We start from the raw sequence: 19,770 nt of genomic DNA, 5'->3' as shown, positions 1-19,770 counted from the left end.
GCAAATGAACTTTAAACCAATCAAGGTCTGACATTCAGCTCATTCAGCTTGTAACGGTTTGAATTCCACCTTCCTATTTTTTGAATTGTTTGACTATTTATGCCCCACAAAGTTGCATGCGTCGCTGCTCCTATGCAAAATGAATGAGAGCGGTAATCTCCTTTTGCATTTCTCCAAACATAAACTAAGCACCCTATTGAATTGGAATTTTGACAAAAATGCAGTGTTTTCATGTACTAAGAGACGGCCTTTCTTTGGAATCCGTCTCTCGAGAAAAACGTTATAGTAATTTACTGGACATAGAAAAGGGTCTATAAATTCACCAATCCAAATCAAACATCGCTTGGCTTCCTTATCTCTTTTAGAAGCCTGAATATTGATACAGATCATACCTACTACTACTACTACTACTACTACTACTACTACTACTACTACTACTACTACTACTACTACTACTACTACTACTACTACTACAAAAAGATCCCTCCAGGTCTGGTTTTTGTTGGGGAGACCACTTCACTTAACCGCAATGCAGCAAAATAGATATTTCATATTTATTTGCACAGACCTGTGGCAAAATAATTATTCATTTATACAATACAACTATTGTAATGGGCCTTCTTGCATCTGGCTTGATGTGTCTGAGCCAAACATTTGATAATTTGTAACACTAACTGGTTTTTAGTTACATTTGTTGACAAAATCAACTTTGCCCAAAATGCAATTCTAACAATTTTTTTTTATAGTATTAACTGTTTGGCCTCACTGAAAGCAATCCATAATAAATATCACTAATATGTTTTCATCCTCTAAATCAGGGGAATTGTGTCTTTTAAATGTCTGCCTTTCTATCCATGCTGATTTATAGTTCACCCATGTTTTACAAGCCAATGGCCATTACACTGGTTATATTAATTCTCATAAGTTGCTTGGGCAAGGGGTCCCCACTCTGCTGATTTGATCCTCTATTTTCCAGAAAACATTGAACTGCAGACAAGATAAAAAGTCAGATTAGTTGTATCTGGGATATGCTTTGCTTTAATGAGGATATTATATTCCAGGGCTGTCAAAAAAAATTTCGTAACAGGTTCACTATGGGGGATGATGATGCCAAATTTTAATTACTTGTACCACTCCTAAATTGTCACAATTCAAAATGATCTTCTTGTTCTTTAATGTGGGTCCCCAAATATCTAATTATACTAAAATATTAAAAAATTCCAGAAGAATCATATTTTTAGTGAGACCTGTCTCCTTCCAATGATCAGGCCATGTGCCCACACACCACTGGTTCTGGAAAAAAGGCTCCAAAATCAGCCGATTCCGTAGCATCCGTATACTGTATAAATGTAAGGCCTCATTGTTAACAAAATCCTCCTGCCAACAAGTTCTACCATTGTAATGTTTTAGAATTCCTGCCAAATTAGTAAATCCTCCTTAACAGCAGCATCATATGAATCTACCAATTCAGTTGTGATACACCAGCTGTTAATGAGGACAGTTATCTTAAGAAAATTCATCCTTTTGGCATAATACTTGGGGCAAAGGTTAAGTGTCCCAAGAGGCTCTGCAATTGTCTGAGTTTTCATTTTGAGCTGGTAATGCTTTATCTGAAGGTAATCTGAATTCCATGAGAACTGAATTTAATTTTATTCCTAAAAAATGAATTACAATAGTAGGCTCTACTGTTTTCTCTGCAACCAATGGAACTCCAAACTGACTTAAGGGTATTTGGAAATCTATTGCCGGTGTCTATACCTTGAAGCCCCACAAATATGAAATCATTGAGATAATGGATGATGAAATGGGTTAAAAGTAGAAAAAGCTTCAAAATAAAAACATGAAAGAGAGCACCCCATAGGCAGATAACCATCAAAATAAAAAATATCATCAAAATGAAAGCCTAATAAATGAAAATAATCAGGGTATATGGGAAGAAGGCAAAAGGTTGATTGTATGTCACATTTAGACAGGGGACCCGTCAACCAAAAAAATTATTCAAAATCCTATTTTATCACATTAATCAAGCAAAATGAACTTTAATTACTCTGTATAAAATATTTAAATCTTGTTTCCTTCCATTTGGGAATTCAAAATGATAGCAAGAAGGCAGGAGCCATTTTGTGGACACTGTTTTTAAGGAAAGCCTTGCATCATCTCAAAATCTTGTTTGTGCACCAACATGGGGGGCCTGATGTCCATCCCCATGTCCTGGCTACACAATTAAATGGTGAAGAGAACTGGGGGAATGTGGGGAGAGCAGTGACATGTAGGAAGTGCTGAATGGAAAGTGAAAGTAATTGCCTAAGGCATAGAGGAGGGGCAGACAATATGTGATTGACAGCTGAGATGTTTAAATGAGTTTACAACAGCTATGAAAGCTTTAATAAAAAATAGAAATTGGATTTCATGTTTAATTTGAAAAGGACTTTTATTATACAGATTTTTGTGTCTGGGTGACAGGTCCACTTTAAAGCTCAGGTGTTCATAAACTGAGCGTAACTTATCTGCTACTGTTACTGATGGTCTTACTCTATCTGTAGGGATCCAAAACCCAAACTTAAACCCAGACCTAATTAGCTCGGCCTTTAGTTTGTTTGGATATATGTTTAGCCAAGACAACGTTCTTTCCACAGTGAAACAGTAGGAGCACTCATGCTTGTATCTACATGTGTTCTACCATTTGTATATCTAGTATAGGTAAATCTAAAAAAATCACTGATGATGTCTCCCAAAATCGCTACAAGAGGAAATTTCAAGCGATTTTGGAGACTGGAGCGACACATGGGTTTTACCACCAGTGATTCACATTATTGCCTATGGGAAAGCTTTTTACTAGAGAGTGCAGGAGATTAGTTGCCCAGAGAAGCAGTGATTTATCACTAGTGATTAATCATATCACATGTAATCATATCCTTTAAACCACTTTCAGATACTCCTTTTGACAATGCCCTTTCCTTTGCTGTTTCCTTATCTTGTCATTTGTTAAACATTGATAAAGATGAGAAAACTTCTTTAATTGTGTCTAATTTAGCACAGGCTCATTACCTACTTGCAGAACAGGTGTTTCATGCTGCCCTCTGCTGGTGCTCTCAGTATTACTCTTTACCTGCTTCACAGACAGTGAAGGAGAGGATAATACAATTTATATATGAAATATATACTTCTATTAACTGCTGGGATAACTCCCCCTGCAATATTCTGCTAGTACTGGGTACAGGGGGCAACATAGGTGGCCACAAACTCCTACCAGTTAAAGTTGTGACTGCCTGTTTTACTCTCTCTGTGTTTTGTAGTACTGAGCACCTAAAAGTGCTTTTTCTTTTTACCCTTAATTTGCCCTCCATGCTGGGGCATGAGTCTACTATTGCCGCCTCCTCTGTCTTTTTTATAAAGCCCACCTGCTGCATAATGTGCTGCACAGTCTCCGGTCAGTGTGAGGCATAGAGGAGATAATGTGCCCTGTGTCTGCTCCTGCCTCCTCTGCAGCCTGGCTAAGTGTTCCTCCCCGAATGTCGCTGCAGTTGTTCCTCACCCACAGTTGCAAAGAACTTTCCCTGGAGATACTCAGGCTGCATTGGTCGAACCAGGTACTGGGACCTGATTTATAACCTTTCCTGAGGTGCAAGAGTGTCACAGGACAATGGAGCCAATCCTTGCCAGCAGGTCCAGACTGAGAATTAAAATAGGCCCTGGCATTTCAGGTACACAGAGGCCCAAACAGCTCCCACCAGCCCACTAAATACTGACTTTCTATGGGACCTTATAGCAACCCCTCTGGCATTTGCCAGAACCCACAGATTGCCAGTCCGGGCCTGCTTGCCAGCAGCTCTTGCCAGCACTAACATGCTGATATAACCCACGCATAGGTGGTAATTGAATCCACGCTATCCTGCCTCATCCCATGCCCACAAGAAGGGGGAATTCGCCCCCCAATGGGCCAGGATCTACAATATGAATGTCTGTGTAACACCCCCCCGGTACATCCTTACCATATACAGGTCCTGAGTCCCCCCTGAGTGAAAGGGTAATGGCATTACCTCTCATGGCAGTGCCTCCACCTAATGGGATCCAGGAATACATTTGGGTACAGTATTGGTAGTTTTACCTGTTAACAGGGTTATACAGTACTCACTGATATGTTTTGCTTTCCAATTTTATCTTTGTTGTAAGATAAATGGCACAGAATGATGCAATGTATCCCATCAGATATTCCCCAGAAGCGTATTCAGCAGTGTATGGGGCCCTCCAATGACTTCCCTGATCAATATCTGACCAAAAATGGACCAGATGACAATCGGGCAGGTGTAAAAATCCCATCGGATTGAGGTCCACATCTGTACATTGATGTAGTCCTCAATCCAACTCCCCATATTCTGACTGTTGTGCTCTATTTGCTGGGCCCTAGGGGCCAAATGAGCAGATCTCTGTAGGTATGGCCACCTTTAGAGACACAACCGATCTGTCATGCATATTAACCAATGTTGGCAACCTCCCATCCAAGCTAATATTGTGTAGGACACAGGGGGCACAACTATAGAGGAAGCAGACCCTGTGGCTACGGGGGGGGGGAGGAGGTAAAGGGGCCCCATGAGGCCCTAATTCATATACATTCTGAATAAATACTGGTAAAACAAGTTAACCTCTAGACATTTTTGGGGTCTGAAAAATAGTTTGCTATGGGCCCAGTAATATCTAGTTATTCCACTGGTGGGACAGACAAAGAGAGTCTCTATACATCTATTCCTCACACTGCAGTGATATCAGGGCCAGTCAGTGTCGGACTGGGGTGCTTGGGGCCCACCAGGAAACCTCATCTCAAGGGCCCACACCCCCCACTCTAGTACAAAATAGCGCCCACAATTTTTTTTTGAAATGTAATGAAATCTGGCATGGGTCTAGACGTATTGTCATTTTCCCAGGTGCCCCCATTCATGTCAGTTGTGCACTATAAACTTCAGTCATTCTTTACTGCAAGTTTGAATGAAATCACCCCCACAGCAACCCATCAGCAGAACAATGGGAAGGTAACCAGATAACAGCTCTGTGGTACACATAAGAACTGCACTCAATAGTAAAAGCCAAGTCCCACTGCGACACATTCAGTTACATTGAGTAGGAGAAACAACAGCCTGCCAGAAAGCAGTTCCAACCTAAAGTGCTGTCTCTTTATGAAATCACATGACCAGGCAAAATGACCTGAGATGCACCTACACACCAATATTACAACTAAAAAAAATACACTTGCTGCTTCAGGAATGACATTTTATATGGTAGAGTGAATTATCTGCAGTGTAAACGGTGTAATTTGGAAATAAAAACTACACCATAAAAATCATGACACAAACCCTTTAAAATTAATTTTTAGTATGACCCAGAGAGTGATAGTCTAAGACAATTTGCAATTGGTCTTAATTTTTTTTATTTGGGTTTTTTTTCAATTACTTAGCATTTTTTTCAACTCTCCAGTTTGGAAGTTCAGCACTGATCTGGTTGGTAGGGTCTAAATTACCTTAGCAACTAGGCATTGGTTTGAGTCAGAAGATGGCAAATAATTAGGCATACAAATATAAAAAAAGGCAAAATAAATAATAAATTAAGGCAAATAAAAATAAATAAGACCAATTGAAAAGTTGCCAAGACTTGCCCATTCTATAACATAATAAAAGTTAACTCAAAGGTACACTTACCCCTAAGAGGTTAAAAAACTTGAAACTGTATGTCTGCTCATCCCCACCCTAGTGACAGTGACACAAAGAGTATTTATTTATTTTTTTTGTTTAGTTAGACCAAAGTCAGTACCTGTTATGATGTTGCAGCAAGGTGTTCACAATTGGAGGCTTCCAAGCAGCCAGTAAAGTCATGTTAGGTAAGATGTGCCACCTGGGAGACCTGAGATGGAGTTGTGCGACTGCCATACTCTGCTGAAGAACTGTTCTGATGTGCTGCTGAACTGTGAACTGTGCACGGGCACAGACAGTTCCTCAATGCGCTTGATCGCAGTTGAACGCCGCACCGAATAGAATGCGGACCCAGGACATACTACGTTGGCTGCCTCCTGCCTTGCTGCCTGAAACGTAAAATTTACGTGCAGGCGCAGTGGAGCCAAAATCACTAGCAGCATAGCAGGGCGGCATCATGTGATCACAGGGTCCTCGGCAGCTCGGCTCCAACCAGGTGACAGACAATACTGGCAGGCAGGCAGCTAGATATTGGCGGAAGCAGAGTGACGGATTTGGCAAGCGGGTGGTGGTGTACCCGCTGCTGCCAATCACTTACCGGTGCGATTTTAGAGGGATCCCCCGGATGCATTCGTGTCAAAAACCCTGTGGGACCACATTGTACAAAATTAATCATTTTATTTTGTGATTGCAAATTAACTAAAGCAAGGGCTCTAGGGGCCCACCAAGGCTGGGGCCCACCGGGTTTTTTCCCGGTACCCCGGCAGGCCAGTCCGACCCTGGGGCCAGTGAGTAAAGCAGATATGGGAATGGCAGATATAGTTACTCCTGTCCTACAGTCATGTGACCTTATTCTACTTCCCCCATTGGCCATTTTGCTAACTAATGATTCTCACCCAGGCATCATCATAATAAAGACAGAATGCAACATGGAGGGGCTCAGTGAATGTGACAGTGAAGGTGTGTAAGTGTCTGATTGGCTCACTCAGCTCATAAAAGGACAGACGTCCAGCCTCATAGTCCAACCAGATCCTGATTCTCCTGCAGGAAGGGGCGTGGGGTAAATCTGTCCATTTACTGTCATGTATCACTGAATATCTGTTATTATACCATCTGTACAAACCCCAGGACTTGTTATTATTTCCAATACAGGACTGATCCCCTCTCCTCTCTATACTGGGATAGGCCACCCCTACCCTCCACACCCCTGATTCACTGCCCTCCACTTCCCAGTAATGTCGCCCTGAGGGGAAACTCCTGCTGCTTAAAGTCTGAGCCCAATCCTGAAATCTCTCTGGGGATTGTGGGTAATGTAGTTGTGTTAGTGAGTAGGAAGCAGATTTCCTGTCCCCTGATACAGACACATGATTATGAGCCGTGTTTATATCCAGTAACAGGTCTGTAGCCTCCTGCCCATAGATCAGTGTCCTTATACCCAGCACAGTATGAGCCAATCCAGGGGCCATTATCCCATCTGTGCCCCCCTCATTATGTGCCCCCTCAGCCCCACACAGTGCAGCTCCATGTGATTCCTGTGCCAGTAAGGAACACAATGTATCACACATGTTACACATCTCCTCCATGTCAGGGATCTGCCCGACCAACTCTTCCCTCTCTGTCTCCCCCTTGTGGATTATATGAGACACAACATCCTCCTCCTGCATCTGAGTCTCTGGGACCAACTCTTCCCTCTCTGTCTCCCCCTTGTGGATTAAATGAGACACAACATCCTCCTCCTGCATCTGAGTCTCTGGCTCCAACTTCTCTCTGTCTGTTATCTGTCTGTCTGTCTCTAGTTTCAGTACTTCAGCTCCTTTTTCTCTCTCTCTAATGATTCTCACCCAGGCACCAGCCCCAAATACCAAGAATGCAGCATGGAGGGGCTCAGTGAATGTGGCAGTGAAGGTGTGTAAGTGTCTGATTGGTTCACTCAGCTCATAAAAGGACAGACGTCCGGCCTCATAGTCCAATGAGATCCTGATTCTCCTGCAGGAAGGGACGTGGGGTAAATCTGTCCATTTATTGTCATGTATCACTGAATATCTGTTATTATCCCATCTGTACAAACACCAGGACTTGTTATTCTGCCCAATCCAGTAATGATACCCTCTCCTCTCTATACTGGGATAGGCCACCCCTACCTTCCACTCCCCTGATTCACTGCCCTCCACTTCCCAGTAATGTCGCCCTGAGGAGAAACTCCTGCTGCTTAAAGTCTGAGGCTCATTCTGAAATCTCTCTGGGGATTGTGGGTAATGTAGTTGTGTTAGTGAGTAGGAAGCAGATTTCCTGTCCCCTGATACAGATACAAGATTATGAGCCGTGTTTATATCCAGTAACAGGTCTGTAGCCTCCTGCCCATAGATCAGGGTCCTTATACCCAGCACAATATGAGCCAATCCAGGGGCCATTATCCCATCTGTGCCCCCCTCATTATGTGCCCCCTCAGCCCCACACAGTGCAGCTCCATGTGATTCCTGTGCCAGTAAGGAACACAATGTATCACACATGTTACACATCTCCTCCATGTCAGGGATCTGCCCGACCAACTCTTCCCTCTCTGTCTCCCCCTTGTGGATTATATGAGACACAACATCCTCCTCCTGCATCTGACTCTCTGGCTCCAACATCTCTCTGTCTCTTATCTGTTTGTCTCTTTCTAGTGTCAGTACTTCAGCTCCTTTTTCTCTCTCTCTAATGATTCTCACCCAGGCACCAGCCCCAAATACCAAGAATGCAACATGGAGGGGCTCAGTGAATGTGGCAGTGAAGGTGTGTAAGTGTCTGATTGGCTCACTCAGCTCATAAAAGGACAGACGTCCGGCCTCATAGTCCAATGAGATCCTGATTCTCCTGCAGGAAGAGACGTGGGGTAACTCTGTCCATTTATTGTCATGTATCACTGAATATCTGTTTTCATTATACCACCTGTACAAACACCAGGACTTGTTATTCTCCCCAATCCAGGACAGACCCCCTCTCCTCTCTATACTGGGATAGGCCACCCCTACCCTCCAGTTCCCTGATTCACTGCCCTCCACTTCCCAGTAATGTCGCCCTGAGGGGAAACTCCTGCTGCTTAAAGTCTGAGGCCAATAGCGAAATCTCTCTGGGGATTGTGGGTAATGTAGTTGTGTTGGTGAGTAGGAAGCAGATTTTATGTCCCCTGATACAGATACACGATTATGAGCCGTGTTTATATCCAGTAACAGGTCTGTAGCCTCCTGCCCATAGATCAGTGTCCTTATACCCAGCACAATATGAGCCAATCCAGGGGCCATTATCCCATCTGTGCCCCCCTCATTATGTGCCCCCTCAGCCCCACACAGTGCAGCTCCATGTGATTCCTGTGCCAGTAAGGAACACAATGTATCACACATGTTACACATCTCCTCCATGTCAGGGATCTGCCCGACCAACTCTTCACTTTCCTTTTCTGATTCATAGATTATATCAGACATACTGAGCTCTGCCTGTATCCTGGATTCTGTGTCCATCTTCTTTCTGCTTGGGGTCTGTTCACCACTGAGTCGTTTCTCTCTCTCTAGTGTCATTTCTTCAGCTCCTTCTTCTCTCTCTCTAATGATTCTCACCCAGGCACCATTTCCAAATGCCCAGAATACAACATGGAGGGGCTCAGTGAATGTGGCAGTGAAGGTGTGTAAGTGTCTGATTGGCTCACTCAGCTCATAAAAGGACAGACATCCGGCCTCATAGTCCAATGAGATCCTGATTCTCCTGCAGGAAGGGGTGTTCCATAATTTTATCCATTTACTGTCATGTACCATAAAATAGATATTATTTTTCTCTGTGCGCAAACACCAGGACTTGTTATTATTCCCAATAAAGGACTGTTTCCCTCTCCTCTCTATACTGGGATAGGCCACCCCTACCCCCCAGTCCCCTGATTCACTGACCTCCACTTCCCAGTAATGTCGCCCTGAGGGGAAACTCCTGCTGCTTAAAACCTGAGGATAACATTGAAATCTCTCTGGGGATTGTGGGTAATGTAGTTGTGTTAGTGAGTAGGAAGCAGATTTCCTGTCCCCTGATACAGATACAAGATTATGAGCCGTGTTTATATCCAGTAACAGGTCTGTAGCCTCCTGCCCATAGATCAGTGTCCTTATACCCAGCACAGTATGAGCCAATCCAGGGGCCATTATCCCATCTGTGCCCCCCTCATTATCTAGCCCCACACAGTGCAGCTCCATGTGATTCCTGTGCCAGTAAGGAACACAATGTATCATACATGTTACACAGTTCCTCAGATCCAGTTGGTGAATCGTTTTATCTAGTTCTTGAATGTAACAATTGGGCATTTAACTTCTACCTTCTCTTCTCCTCTGTGATCCTCCTGCATCTGGTCCACTGTGTCCATCTCTCCCCCAGTCTCTTTGCCTCCCACCTGAGTTACTTTTCTCTCTTCCTCCTTCTCAAGCTCCTCCTTCATCTGTCCATTAACCTGAAAAGAGAAGTTAAACAAACAGAGAATATTATTCATTCTGCTAAAAAATAACCCCTCCCCTTCTTTAAAGCATCTCCCCAAATATAATAATTTACATAATAGATATTTTCCATCTTTTACAATATTCTCTTATTATTTCTCAGAAACAATTCGCAACAAAAGTTCAGTTTCAGCCAAAACCTCAGTCTCTGGATCAAACTTCTTCTCTTGCATATAACTCTTCCCATAGTCCCTTGCACTGCACCACATTATACACTAGGGTTGACAACCTGTCAGGTTTTGACTTGGGCAGCCCAGTAATTTGTAGGGCTGCCCAGGTCAAAACTTCCTGCCTGGTTTTCCAAATTAGGAAAACTGAGGAGGATTCCCCACGGTTGATGATCACTGATCACTGATAATCATTGTGTCATAGCCCACCCCTGACATCACTGCCCACCATGTCACAGCCTGTCCCTGCCCGGTTTCCACCAGGAGAAAAGGTGGCAACCCTATTATATACATTTCCACAATCATTTTTAGTGTGCCACATTGTAACAAGAGTCAGCTGGCACTTTTCTATCAGCCCCAGAGGCACAATTACTTGAGGGCATCTGCCAGGTACAACAGTGAGTCAGAAGGTGATAGCCTCCCCTATGATTTCCACTGGGACCCACACTCTGGAGATGAAAACAGGACAAGCCCAGCTCAGGAATAGCAGGAGTACCAGAGAACCTACAAGAATAATAATACAGTCAAGGGAACTTGGAGAGCAAGGCACTTAGCTGCAGGCAGAGAGTTGTAGTTGAGCTAAAATCATAGTTGTAGAACAGGCTGGGGACAAAACCAGAAGATCTAGAAGCCAAGGAGTCAGAAGCTAAATGAGTAGCTTGAAGAGTGGTCAGAAATCCAGAAGTCAGTAATAATCATGTACTACAACTGACCTTCTGAAAACTTGGAATCCAGAATAGCCTCAACCTCAAATGTTTCCACACCTTTAATAGGAGTTCAAGCAGAAGGTTCAGAAACTCTACCAGGATAGATGTTCTTAACTACAGGTCTTAACAAGGCAGCATGGAAAACTGAGTTAAAGGAAAATGACACCTGTTTAAGTTATATTGAGCCTGAACCTTTGCTAGTTGAATTGCTTAAGTATTAGGAAAAAAGAAAGACGATCTTGGATAGCTGATACTATTTCTTTAGAGAGATCAAAAAGAATGTGTTAATGAAACCCATAGTTTGCCATAAAAGGAGATTGGTAGAGGAGTGAAGAGCATTACTACAAGAGAATTCTGCTAAAAACATACTCTAGTTGTCTTGAATAAAAGAAGAAAATCAATGGAGGTATTGGGTGTAATACAACAATTTACCCTTATTCTGCTCTCACACTGGGATGATGTGTGATCTTTATGGAGCAACCCATTACTGGCACTGACCTGAATAACCTCCAGTTTTCCTCAGTCTCTCTGTGCCAACAACTCCTCCCACTTCCTCTCTCTAGGTGATGTCACTTCCACAGTGGCTTTCCTCACCCTCAGGGGCAGCCTCTCACTGGGATTAGCCAGTTGGACAGGGATGACAGCTCCTGACAATGATACAAACTAGATTTTGTTTGAATTCAGCGATCAGGTGATGTGACTCTGTCCAAATAAACATCACAATTATAATTTTATATTCAAAGTTTTACAGAGTGCCCTCCAAAATTTGGAAGCAAATTGTACTCTGCGACCTGACACAGTCTCATCAGGAACCTCATAGAGATAAATTATTTCTTTAATAAAAAACCTCGGCAGCAAATTAGGCAGATGGAATGTGGAAATTAAAATAAAAAAATAAATAAAAGCCATCTAGCCTGCCATAGCTTGAGACATTTGGCAGTATGTAAATATTCTAAGTTCCAGGGGTCAGAGAAAATGAAAATGGTATGGATAGCTCCTTCCAACAAATGGCGCCATTCCTCAAAAGCTGCTTTTATGGCCAAAAGTTATGTCAGAGATTTCATAGTTTCTCTTAGAAGGTGTAAGTATAAGAATGCAATAGGATAGAGAAAATCTTAAACACCAGTTCTTTGAGACAAAATGGTGGTTCTGATTGGATCTTCTAAAACATCCACCACTAAGATATAAGGCAAAGTATGATTATGATGTTTAAGAATTGGAGCAGCCATGAATAACTTCTTTAATTGATCAAAGGCAAATTGAGCTTGAGAAGACCATTGCAAATGTTTGGAGGAACTGATTAAATTTTTTTTGGGGTGATAAGCTTTGAGAAATCTGTAATGAACTATAAAAAATGGCAAACTCAATTAAACATTGCACAGTCTTCTGAGAAGAAGGAACAGGCCAGTCAATGATAGTGGATACCTTCTTTTTATCCATATGAATACCATAATTGGAAATAATGAAGCCCAGAAACTCAGTATATTTGTTAAACTCACACTTTTCTAACTTGGCAAATAGATGAACCTGTAAACGATTGAAGACATTTCTCACATGGATTTATAATTTGCGAAACTGTGACAAAAATATGCAGGTGAAAAATCTGTCACGTGTCAAAATTGCATTTGAACAGGACAAAAATAGTCGAGCTTATAAAAATTGACGTGCTTCAAAATAACAGTGGCAGTTCTCTGGAGACAGAGGGAGAGGCCTTGGGGGAGCCAGATGCCTAACCCCACTAGATCTTAGTGGGGTTACTGGCAAATACCTTTGACCCCTAAGGCACAAGTTAAATCTGTGTTTATAACCCCATTGTATCAATTTAATGTAATGCTATTTGGCATGAAGAACACACCTACCACATTTCAGTATCTGGTGAACTACCTTCTTAGTGATTGCCAGAACTTTGCTCAGACTTACTTGGATGACATTGCTGTCTACAGTAATACTTGGGACTCTTGGGAGGAACATCTTAAACACTTACAGCAAGTTCTAGATAAGATCCAAAAGGCTGGTCTTACATTATGGCCAGACAAGTGCTAGTTTGCCATGGTGAAGGTGCCCTATCTAGGACATTGTGTGGGCGGGGGGCGACTGTGTCCAAACAGCTAAGGTAGAGGCTATTACCAAATGGACCATTCCCCATACCCAGAAGCAGATGAAGGCATTCTTAGGGACTATGAACTACTACAGTAAATTCATACCTAACTATAGCTCCATTGTTAAACCCCTACAGATCTAACCAGTCAGAAGAAAGGAAAGACTATACTATGGACTCCTCAATGTGAAGAAGCAATGAACACCCTGACATCTGCTCTATCAAACACCCCAGTCCTGGTCACTCCTGATTTTACAAAACATTTTATAGTTCAGACAGTTGTGTCCTCTTATGGCATAGGAACTGTGTTATCTCAAGTGGACAACCATGGGGAGGAACACTCTAATCTACTTGAGCCAAAAGTTATTACCAAGAGAAATGTTTAATGTTTATATGTTTTAATAGGTACCTCTTGTAATATAATATTTGTTCTATGTGTCTGACACTATTATACTAATATTGTTATTTTGTCTTTGACTATCATGTCACTATTCTTATCCTAACATTGTCTACTTTGTTATTATTCTCATAGTAATATTAGATCTCTTGTGTATTTCTGTTTGTGAATGGGTTACTCGTGAATAAGGTTAATACACTCCAATTGTCTTTATAGTGTTAACAGAAATATTAGTGTTGTCTCTTTAAATGATCTCTGTTATAGTTTTTGTCTCAAACTAACTTTACTTCTACTTTTTATCTTTATGGGTCAGATTGATAACTCTTTTTAAGTGTATTATGTTTTAGTTGTGATCTGAAACAAAACCATGTTCCATATGTAACAATATTCCTGGCCATGCTAGTTGAGTGCCCAAAACATTTCACGTTTCAAAGCCTTTGTTAAGTGTCACAGTGGAGGGGACAAGGCTGAGTTTTCCTGGCCAGAAAGCGAAAAGTTTTCTCAATTCTACTATGACAGATAAAGGATAATTGTAAGAGCAAATATTTTCCTATACACATTACATGCCATTAGATCTAGCAGGCTTTTGCCAACCAATAGAAAGTGATATTTCTGACATATACTTCAGCTGAGACATTACACCTATTCTCTGCTCCTTGCTCAGCAAACCTAGATCCAGTCCTTTATATGGAAACTCAGGAGCAATTAAATGCCATTTAAATATGCCTATTGGCAACCTTAGAGTGACACAGAGTTACACAATCTCACAACTTTTCCTTCTACAGATGGTGCAGCCCCCAGTAAGCCCCAGTAATAAAGATTCTTATTGGGCTAATGGTTCAGGATGCTTTAAACTTATTAAAAGTTGTACTTCCCCTGAATATTCTGAAGACAAAATCATGGTCAGTTGTTTCAAATGTCAGGGCCCACTCACACTGACGTACTTATTGGTGCATCCAACTTACAGCGCCCCTTTAAGAGGAAATCGAGTTCATAGTCCAAACAATTACAAGAAGGATTTTATCTGCTGGTTCTGTCATAAACCAAGGCATGTGTCCAGAGAATGCCATAAGTGTAAACACCAGTTCACTACATTTCCCACAATTCTTGGTTGCACAATATTTCAGATGCTTAACTTCTCTCACGGACTCAGTGAGGGTCATTTATCGACACTGGGCATATTTGCCCATGGGCAGTAACCCATGGCAACCAATCAGATTGCTGTATTCATTGTCCTACTTGCAGCTTGTTAATCACTGATTGGTTGCTTTGGGTAACTGCCCATGGGCAAATTTGCCCAGTGTTGATAAATGAGCCCTACTATCTTTTAACTACAGCAAATATTTTTTTTCCATTTTCTATTCATTTGTATTTTTTCTGTATCTCCTCAATCTGGATCTTTTCACCAACATGAAGGTAATATTTCATATATTATTATTGCACTGCATTTGCAGTACAACAAGAGGGGAGTATTATATTGTGGGTTATCATTGATCCCACCACTCATTGAAGGAAACTCTACATACATACAAAGAGCCATTTCATAAGTTTTCCATTCATATCTGTGATGCCTTTACATCTATTGCTTATCCTAATATCAGATCTATGGACTGATTATGAACTGTATAGAGACTGCTGCATTAACTGAATACAAGTGAATATTTCTTCATATTTCTATCCACAGCCATGATGTCTCTCTGATTGGACTTTCCTCTATAATGAACTGACGGACTGATATTGAAACGGCTTAATTTTAAGTTTTAGATTCATACAGTATTGAATGTGATATAGTTAAATTGTGTGACATTTATAAGAAAACAATGGGAAATTGATAATATACCATTTTCTCTGTATGTTTAGTTATAGATTAGTTATGAAAACAACAAAGGTAAAATTGTATTTGTTTAAAAAGGTTGTATTATTGCCCCAGATCCTCAGCTCTATATGTAGCTGGTTGTGTGTAAACGGCACTGAGATAAACAAAATGATAGACCCCTTAATAATAGAACTTTGTCATGTGCTAATATTAGTATTGAATAGAGTCGAGATGCCAAGACTAACCCCGCCCATAATATTAATATCTATAAATCTATCACTGTCATAAACATAGAGGTTGTCCAAATAAATAGAGTAACTATAAAATCTTGAAACCACGGAGCACCAGCAAGTTTAAAACATCCATTTATAAGAAAATTGTTAAAAGGTGAAAACAGAGCGTAATGAGCCCAAGAGCTCCATAGCTTTGACGCGTTTCGTGGACAAACCACTTCCTTCAAAAAGCTAACTCGTATCAACTTCTGGTAACATTTAAAATCACAAAAGCCACACCCTTTCTAAAAACATTAACCCTATCATGGATAAACCACATGATCCAATATCAATAACAACGGAAGTGTACCACTAACATGCATAATAATTAATGAATGAACTGTTAAATAATTAATCAAATAATACAATTAGATAAATGTTACATATTTCATGTCACATGTTTCATATATTTGGCGAACAAAATATTGAAAAAGGTCTAATAAGGATTGAATAAATTAATTAATTAAATAAATAAACAAGCAGGACAAAACTCAACCCACTAAATTATTCATAATGTATATATAAATTAATAACCAAGAATAGTTAATGATCGTAATTCGTTCAAGAAAAAACTGACGCTAACATTTTCATACCTCTATATTCTGAGTCGTATATTTAATGAAAAAGAAAAGAAAAAACAGGCAATTCAAAAAAAGCAAGTTAGTTCCCAATCCCGATTGAGTCCTCCATATGTATTTATTGTCTTTAGCTCAAAAATCCAATAAGTCTCTAACCTCAACAGGGCCATATCTCTATCTCCTCCTCTAATGTCAATAATCTGAAAAATAAACTGACCAACATAGTGTGACTTTAGATTAGTATGTGTTTTGATAGGAGAAAGAAGGTTGAACTCATATTGTTTCTGAAATGTTTGTTGAATGTCATATAGTCAAAGTTTTAGAGCTGCAACAATAAGGGGCCGATTCATCAAGGGTCGAATATAATTAACCCTCGATATTCGACTGGGAATTAAAATCCTTCGACTTCGAATATCGAAGTCGAAGGATTTTAGCGCAAATAGTTTGATCGAACGATCGAAGGATTATTTCTTCAATCGAACGATTAAATCCTTCGAATCGAACGATTCGAAGGATTTAAATCCAACGATCGAAGGAATATCCTTTGATCAAAAAAACTTAGGAAAGCCTATGGGGACCTTCCCCATAGGCTAACATTGAGTTCGGTAGCTTTTAGATGGCGAACTAGGGGGTCGAAGTTTTTTCTTAAAGAGACAGTACTTCGACTATCGAATGGTCTAATAGTCGAACGATTTTTAGTTCGAATCCTTCGATTCGAAGTCAAAGGTCGAAGTAGCCCATTCGATGGTCGAAGTAGCCCAAAAAAACACTTCGAAATTCGACGTTTTTTTTACTTCGAATCCTTCACTCGAAGTTAGTGAATCGGCCCCCAGGTGTAATTTTTTATAGAAGAGTTCAGTTATTGCAAATGATTAGGTAAAGTTTATAGCTGGTTAAACAACTCCATTTGAAGTTTCATTAAGGGGCAGATTTACTAAGGGTCGAATATCGAGGGTTAATTAACCCTCGATATTCGACTAGGAACTAAAATCGTTCGACTTCGAATATCGAAGTCGAGCGATTTAGCGCTAATCCTATGATCGAACGATCGAAGGATTATTCGTTCGATCGAACGATTAAATCCTTCCAATCGAACGATTCGAAGGATTTTAATCCAACGATCGAAGCAATATCCTTCGATCAAAAAAACACAGGCAAGCCTATGGGGACCTTCCCCATAGGCTAACATTGACTTCGGTAGCTTTTAGCTGCCGAACTAGGGGGTCGAAGTTTTTCTTAAAGAGACAGTACTTCGATTATCGAATGGTCGAATAGTCGAACGATTTTTAGTTCGAATCGTTCGATTCGTAGTCGAAGTCGTAGTCGAAGGTCGAAGTAGCCCATTTGATGGTCGAAGTAGCCAAACACTTCGAAATTCGAAGTTTTTTTAATTCGAATCCTTCACTCGAGCTTTGTAAATGTGCCCCTAAGTCTATCCATGTCATCTTAGCATTAATACTTGCTCTATATTTCTCTGTTAGAATTCTGCTTTGTGCTATAATTATGGGGAGGTTTGAAGAAAAAAGAATAATTTTATCTTAAAAGAATAATTTTTGCTTTAAAGATGCAATATGATCAGTATTATTCAATTCATTTTTGCTTAATCTTATGTTTTCATCCATATGCAATGTTTTCTTTCAAACGTATAATATGTTTTTGCATAAATATTTTCTTTAGCCGTATATAACATGATGGCATATAGATATCCACCTATTTCCCTTACGTCCCCTACGGCAGCACCATGAGATTTATTTTGCTTTCCCTTTCATGTAGGACAAGTGAGAAAAAAGAGTTAATTCTCCCCACCCATAAATACCAGCTACTCACAACCCCCTCTAGTGTTTTTTTGTCCTACCTTCGTAGGCAGGTGAGTGTATTATCCGCGTAAAGGTGGATGCCATATTAACGTTCTTTCTGGTTTTTTCCTAGGTTAAAGATGCCAGGTCCCTAGGGGACTTGAAGACCGTAGACTGCATTACCCAAGGGGTCTTTCAGTCGGAGGTGCGAGTGGCCTCTTAGGTTTTGCCGTCGCCGCAATAGACTGTGCAGCCGAGGGTTGCCCATAAACAAAATGGCGACGATAACCTATGACACGCAACTCAGAGTTGACGTGATTGGTTAAGAGATGTTTACACTGATGATGCGGATCAGGTGTGCTGAAGTTCGCACCAGAGGATCTTTAAAGCTAATCACGCTGTGTTCAGACGCTCCCCTTGTATAGGAGTGTGATCAGCCTGCTGCTTAGACGTTGCTGCCTGGGTTGCAGCCTCCTTATTCAGCACTAAGGTACAAGGTACTCTGTGGGCATGCTTTTTACCTAAGATTCCTTTATAATCTATGTGTAAATTTTCATGTTTTTGTCAGATGTCTACCCTAGAGACACAGGAAGTCAAAGCATCTGCAGTGTAGAGCATGTGACACACTTCTCCCAGATGGCTATGGGAAAAGGTTTTGTAAGGACTGTCTGTCATATCTGGCTCACAAGGATGTTGAAGCACTTCCTGAAGCTTCTTCTTCGTGGATTAAGGAGTTTATAAAATCAACTATGAAGGATATGTTTAACCAGTTGCAACCTGGCCCAGTCCCTATTGCGGATGATATTGTGAATTCTCCTACAAGAGTTAATCCTATATCTTTAGACGGATCAACTTAGGATTCATCCTCGGATGAGGAAGAAATCTTAGCCTTGTTTCCGGTGGAAAGCACTGCGAAATTGATCAGGAGAGTAAGGTTAACGATGGAATCTCTGGAAAGCGAGGATTCGCAGGCAACCACTTCTCAGGTAGCTAAGAAATCTAAAAATTTTCCGGTTCACCCAGTCATGAAAGATTTAATGACTAGAGAGTGGAAAAATCCTGAAAAGCCTCCGTCTATAACAAAAAGACAAAAGCTTTTGTTTCCCATTCAGGAAGAGGAGATACAGTCCTGGGGGACTCCTCCGAAAGTAGATGTAGCCATTGCCAGACTGTCTAATAAAACACTCATTCCTGTGGAAGATGGTTCAGGATTAAAGGATCCTATGGATCGCAAGATGGAGTCCTTACTTAAAAGAGTTTATAATACGGGTACAGCTATTTGTAAGCCAGCCTTGGCAGCCTCGGCAGTGGCTAGATCAACCAGGCATTGGCTTAAACTATTCACGGAGGATATCAACAACAACATATCCCGTGAGGAGCTTCTGGAATCTCTGGAAAAGGTCAATATGGCAGTTGAGTTCTTGTGTGACTCATCCATTGAAAGTATTAAGCTAGCTGCGAAAACTATGGCTTTATCTACAGCATCCAGAAGAGCTTTATGGCTAAGAACCTGGTCAGCTGATTCAATATCCAAAAATAGCTTATGTGCCATGGCATTTGAACCAGGTCGTCTCTTTGGATCAGAGCTGGATAAACTTTTGGAATCTTTGTCAGGCTCTAAGAATAAGCGTCTTCCTCAGGAAAACCAATCAAATAGGAGCAAAAATTCCTTTTTCCGGAATAGAAGAACATCACCTAAAAGAGATAACTACTTTCAAAGAGACAGAAGAAGGAACGATACAAATTCCTT

General features: G+C 41.0%; 2 protein-coding genes across 2 annotated transcripts in view; both read right to left on the bottom strand.

Annotated features, from left to right (window-relative positions):
- LOC121395241 overlaps positions 1–13,034 on the bottom strand; it is an 88,898-nt gene extending 75,864 nt beyond the window's left edge. The window contains exons 1-4 of the mRNA XM_041568275.1: positions 12,984–13,034; positions 12,489–12,590; positions 10,015–10,146; positions 7,283–7,918 (exon numbers count right to left, since the gene is read on the bottom strand). Of these exons, the coding sequence (XP_041424209.1) occupies positions 7,283–7,918; positions 10,015–10,146; positions 12,489–12,590; positions 12,984–13,034 (921 nt within the window). The remainder of the gene's footprint in view (positions 1–7,282; positions 7,919–10,014; positions 10,147–12,488; positions 12,591–12,983) is intronic.
- Positions 1–19,770, bottom strand: part of LOC121395196 (zinc finger protein OZF-like) — a 461,594-nt gene that overhangs the window by 410,091 nt on the left and 31,733 nt on the right.

Source organism: Xenopus laevis, chromosome 6S (genome assembly GCF_017654675.1).
Source record: "Xenopus laevis strain J_2021 chromosome 6S, Xenopus_laevis_v10.1, whole genome shotgun sequence".
Lineage (NCBI taxonomy): Eukaryota > Metazoa > Chordata > Amphibia > Anura > Pipidae > Xenopus > Xenopus laevis.
The sequence above is the reverse complement of the archived record's forward strand: the minus strand, read 5'-3'. Positions and strand labels throughout refer to the sequence as shown.